The 5,586-nt window shown below is 45.0% G+C and overlaps 1 protein-coding gene across 1 annotated transcript; it reads right to left on the bottom strand.

Moving 5' to 3' along the window:
• Positions 1-423: 423 nt before the first annotated feature.
• On the bottom strand, positions 424-5,289 carry LOC112278704 (uncharacterized). The gene is made up of 7 exons (XM_024512349.3): positions 3,355-5,289; positions 3,043-3,201; positions 2,694-2,894; positions 2,315-2,569; positions 1,539-2,047; positions 1,146-1,412; positions 424-1,007 (listed from the first exon to the last, which is right to left on the bottom strand). Exons 1-7 carry the CDS (start codon positions 4,469-4,471, stop codon positions 918-920), a joined length of 2,598 nt encoding a protein of 865 aa, XP_024368117.1. The 5' UTR covers positions 4,472-5,289; the 3' UTR covers positions 424-917.
• Between the last annotated feature and the right edge of the window lie 297 nt (positions 5,290-5,586).

The following is a 5,586-nucleotide window of genomic DNA, read 5'->3' as shown; positions in this document are numbered from 1 at the left end:
ATATATATATATATTTGAATGTGGACAAAAATATGCAACACACTAAGTAATAAGTAATAAGTATATGCTTTTAGAATAACTATGTAAATCAAATACTTGCAAAAGATAATCAATTAACAATCCAATAAAGACACTGCAACAAATTTAACTTTTTAAAATATATATACAAAATTGTAGAATTGCACCACTTTTAACTCACTGCAGAAAATTGGTACCTAATACAACACGCAATCAGCTTCTTTCTGGTAACCAATAGCAAATGAGTACGTATAACGAGGTAAAAATGATTCGTAGACAAGAATGGTTTTAGTAATATAAATGCTAAAACTGGAGTTTCGCATTATCGTAAGATGTGCCATGGATCCATTAAGAAATGTTATCCAACGGAGATGGTAAGAAACCAATGTAGAAAGATATCCGATAGACCAAAGACTGAAGGTAACCATCATGTTAAAACACAGTTATAAGCTGCAGGGCCGGACAATGTACAACTAAATTATTTCTGCCAATTTATGACAGACGCCAGAACAGATCCAATGAATGCAGTACACATTACCAAGTAATTGAGATGCAAATGAATTGCGGAAAGTACTTCTATAAATAAGGTCTAACTTTAGTCAAAATTAAGACGCAACCTTGTACGTCCACCCTGAAACGTGGCAGTCAATGTGGTCTCAACAAACCAGCAACAGCATGCAAACATCAAAATGTTCAAAGCTTGCCAGAGTCAAAAAAACCGAGTTAGACAGGCAGTCGTATGCATCTTCGACATCCATCAGCACCTACAGTGAAGGCTTCCAAAATAAATCCCCCTACCGCATTAAGCACCTTTTTAAAAGATCTCTTTTGCAAATAAGTGTTACAGGAGGCAAAAAAGCCAAAGCTGAATAACCCCACAGTCAAAGAATGGTTTTCCATCACACCCTCTTTGAACATGAAGTCTTTGAACACGAACTTTCGACTCCAAACCGTGCCAACAGCTGTACAAGTTTATCTCTGGACAAAGGCTGCATTATAAAAGAAAGACACCTGCACACAATTAGATACTCCTAAAGAGACTTTTAAGAGAACAAACTTGCAACTTTCTAAAACAATAAACCACATAGAGATTCTCATTGAATGTCGAAATAAGTTGCGAAGTGTACCTTAGTGTGAAAGTCGTCCACACCAGCCTTGAAAAACAATTCTCTATCAGTGGTTAATGCATTTCCGGTTAATGCAACAATCGGAGTCTTCACTCCCATATTTCGTAGTTGTCTTGTAGCTTCATGGCCATCCATCACAGGCATCTCTTTATCCATTAACACAAGATTGTATGTCCTCCCTTCTTTGTGAAAGTCCACTGCTATTTGACCGTTCTCAGCTTCATCACACTGTAAATTCAGGTTTAATAACACCTTCCGTAGAATTATCTGCAAACAAAAGAGATTTAAAACTTCCAAGGTTAGAAAAACATTCAAATACAACTTTCGAGGACAAATGCACACTGCCTGCAACATCCAAGCATTTATGTGACTCCAAATATAAATCTCACTCACTCTATTGATTCGCGTATCTTCGACAAGCAGCACTTTCCTTTGACACCCCTCATCATGCTTCGAGTGTTTTGTGCAGCCATCAGGTATATCCCTATTCACATCGGGCACTTCAGTTGCCAATTTCTTTTTTACCGCCGGCTTCAAATCCTCTTGATTTTGAAGATTGGATCGCCTTCTTGACAACGTGATGGATTCGTGCACAACTGTCACACCTGAACTATCCATTGATTGAGTAACCTCGGATTTCTGAAGCAAAGCTGCTCCTCCATCCGACTTGACTAACTCCCGGTCGTGACTCACAGTCACTGGCACAAGAGGAAAAGGTATGGAAAAGAAAAAAGTACTGCCACTCCCTTCTTCAGATTCCACACCGATGCTCCCTCCAGCGCGTTCTACGAACCTTTTTGCCATGCTCAGACCCAACCCAGAAACGCCTGCTTTCAGGACCCATCCTGAAGTTACAAATGAATACGGTTCGAATAACTTTGCCTGGTCTTGAGCAGATATTCCTGCACAAACCAAAAGTCTAACTTAAAACAATACCCACCAACATGGTGCAATTGAACCGCTGCTTAATAAATCACAAACCATTCTTCAACTGAAGAACCTGTCAGATGATGAATTGCCAAGCTCCATGGCTTTGAGGATAAAAAAATGAGAAATTCATTTACCACTATCACCAATTCGCTAATCCAAGTATTCTTGCCGACAGAGTGACCCCTGCTCCAGTAACTAATACCTGCAAAGCATATGGCCACCAATCAAGTTTTGCTTACCAATTCCATTATCTTTCACAGAAAGCCGCAACCTCGCTACTTTCCCCTTGCCAGACTTCACCTGAGATGAAGTCTTTGACAAGATTTGGATGCCAGCAGCCCCCAGTAACGACCCCTCGCTTGTTTGGGTGGTCGGAGAAGTATTCGGCACATGATCTTCAATATTATTGCTCTCCACAACCTCCTCGCATTGTAGATCCAGATCTAACTTGCCTCCAGATGGCGTAAATTTGACCGCGTTACTTAGAAAATTTCCTGGACACAAAGAAAAACAATCAAGTTGTATACTAAAGGCTTCCCCCGCAGCAACTCCCAGTCAAAAAATGAGAATCACTTCCCAAAACACTCGGATAGGCATAGATCAATAACATACACGCACCTAAAGTTTGTACAACACGCTGCTTATCTCCGATAACTCGATGCGACGTTAGGAGCTGGCTTGCCAAACTGTCAATATTCATTTTAAATGCAATGTCCTTCTGCTCCAACAAATCCTTCAAGCCCCAGGATAAAAACTTTATGACCGCAAGAATGTCAAATTCATCCTTGTGAAGTTCCATCTGCCCACCTTCCCATTGACCTGAAAGAAGAATACGTCTTAGCCTTTGAAATTTGTGTTGCACCAGACACACAAATATATATACGAGCCACATCTCTCACATGATGCATTCTTAACCTGCCAGGTAAACGAGTTTCAAACCATTGAGTAACAGAAAGCCCAAACTGACCCATATCCGTGACGTCGTCAAGCACACTCGTCATTGTCTCCGCGCAGTCTAGCATCATTTGCACTAAGTCCATCTTATCGGCTACATTTCCTACCATGCCACTTCCGTCTCCGAGAGCTCGCATGTGACCGAGTCCCAAAACAATGGCGTTAAAAGGCACTGCGCCAGGCAGGAAAAAACATCGTGAGCAAAGGTTATGAAGCAGAATGCACTGTAAAGAACCAAGTAAACGCATCACCGCACACATTCGCGCTATCTTACAGCGTCGCATTTGGAAAACATTCGGCAGTAGCACGTTCGACACATCCTTACCTCTTATATTGTGAAAGACATAGGCCATGAACTGCTGCTTAGATCGATCAGCCTGTCGAACCTTCTCATCGGCCTCCTCGGCCAGACGTCGGTTCTCATCGTAATCATCACAGTGACCACAGTTCATCGGAGAAGTCGGGGCCCATCGCCACAACCGACCTTCCGACACCCATGTCCTAGCCACCACTACAAACCCCGCAGTAAACAGCCCTAGTAAAGGGCATACCTTGACAAAGAGCCTACAATGAGAGTAAGCACTATTGCTGTTATCATGCTGCAAACCAGGGTTGTTGTTGCGGTTCAACCTAGGTTCATCTCCAAAGTTAATACTAGTGGCAGACGTCAAGAATCGTATACACACGTACAAAATAAACATGGCCCCCATTACGGTGAGGAGCGTTGTCCCCGCTTGAAAAAATAGAGTGAATTTGGAGTGCCTCTCGGCTTCAATGTCGATGTCCTGCATGTAGTACCCATCGGCACCGTCGCAGGAGGAGGATGAGTTGCTGACGCTCGTATGTCGCTCAGAGTATGTTACATTCCTAGAGTTGTTGTCGCTTTCGACATGCGTTTGAAACTCCGACGATAGAGTACGACTAATGGAGTATTCCTTACCGATGGGAAGACTCAAGCTGCGTCTGTCATGCAGTGAATAGTTCTTCAGCACAAAGCTATTGATGTGACCACTCTTTCCGGACGTAGACGATGAGGAATACATTTCCTGCGAGAACTCATGTGATTCTCGCGAAACCTGCCTCACTAGCCCATCCTTGACCTTACTTTGCCCTGATTTACCATCACTGCCGCATCCATCCGATTTCATGTGGTCCTTAGAGCCGTGTGGCAACCCTAACTGCATTTCTTCTCTCACTTCACTAGCAGTGTGGACCAAACCACTTCGATTGGATTCAAAATCATGCTCAAATACTGCACTATTGTGACGCACTAGCGAGTAGTTGCCACCCGTTGGCTCCCGCATCCTGCTTCCAGCCAAACCAGCATCTCCACAACAGTCATCGCCTCTCCCAGCCTTGAAAGAAGCTTCCATGCACGAACTATGTTGTGGGGGTCGTCGATTACTCGACGTCGATTGTGACCCTGCCTGCTTGACTCTCATGTCGACACGAACCCACCTTTGCCTCCCCTACCAACGCCCCTCCTCGCCTCATCTACTTTTCCCTTACCATCACCCCTCATCCTCCATGCAAATCCACGATCCAGAACCCAAAATTACATCTGTACAGCTAGGTTCCGTGGTCTCGTTTTCAAGAGTACCCTGGACAGAACCCGTACAACCTGGTGTAACGACCCAGCAGCGGGCTAGATTTGTGAGCTCTGGTGGACAGAGTCACAGCGAAATCCTCAACTAGTCCCGTGTGAGGGCACCAAGACGATGTGAGCATCTGAATGTCTCACCCAAAGAATCTCCACCACAACAACACCAAATCAAACCCCTGGGGACGAAGCGTCTCTCTTTCTCATTCGAACATTCCTCCAACTCACCCCCTCCCCTCTCTCCTCCTTCTGACGCGGCTTCGCTTCGCCTTCGCAAACCTCCCCTTCTCCTCTCCTCCTCCCAATTGTGGGCTCTCAATTATCCCCGCTTCATCTGCTTCTCAACGCTCGGTGCAATCTCATATATTACGTGCTCCAACATCGCTCGAATCGAGCCTCCTAAACTACCAAAATTCTCATACCAACAATGCATGACTGACACTCCAAGTGTGTCTGTGTCGCTATCTCTCTCACTATCCCTCGCTCTATCTCTCGATGTGAGAAGCTGCGTCCAAGCAGATGCTCCTACACCGTGATCATCAATGAAAAGGTAACAATGGCCTCATCATCATCAACAACAACAACAACAACAACAATGAATCCGGTGCAGGCTCAGCCTCAGCCCCAGTAGAGCTCTCTCTCGCTCTCGGTCCCTCTCTCTCTCGTAGAAACAAAAGCACCCCTCAATACCGCGGCAGACCCTTGCCACCCCTCATGCCCGACACGTGTCCAGAAGAGTCCCTGCCGCACCCCTCTACCGTTCCGGAACATGATCTCCGCGACCCGATATCCTGGAATCTACCTTTTATTCAACATGTATATAATTGGTACATTGTTCTGAAACCCTTTCTCGAATCTCACCCGTCCCCTCGCCCAGCCCTTCTCGATTTGAACCATTGTCCAGGGTTGGCTCCCCGCGCCTTTCCACGTATACACGCTCAATTCGCACTCAATCCC

The sequence above is a fragment of the Physcomitrium patens genome, chromosome 2 (assembly GCF_059467195.1).
Source record: "Physcomitrium patens ecotype Gransden chromosome 2, ASM5946719v1, whole genome shotgun sequence".
Taxonomy (NCBI): Eukaryota; Viridiplantae; Streptophyta; class Bryopsida; order Funariales; family Funariaceae; genus Physcomitrium; species Physcomitrium patens.
The sequence above is the reverse complement of the archived record's forward strand: the minus strand, read 5'-3'. Positions and strand labels throughout refer to the sequence as shown.

Bases quoted from the DNA above. Each gene is read 5' to 3' on its own strand.
- LOC112278704 (XM_024512349.3), bottom strand. From the start codon at position 4,471: ATGAGAGTCAAGCAGGCAGGGTCACAATCGACGTCGAGTAATCGACGA. The intron at 3,202-3,354 runs GTAAGGATGTGT...TGCCTGGCGCAG, and splicing joins TGTCTTTCACAATATAAGAG to TGCCTTTTAACGCCATTGTT. The intron at 1,413-1,538 runs GTGAGTGAGATT...TTTTGTTTGCAG, and splicing joins AAGATACGCGAATCAATAGA to ATAATTCTACGGAAGGTGTT.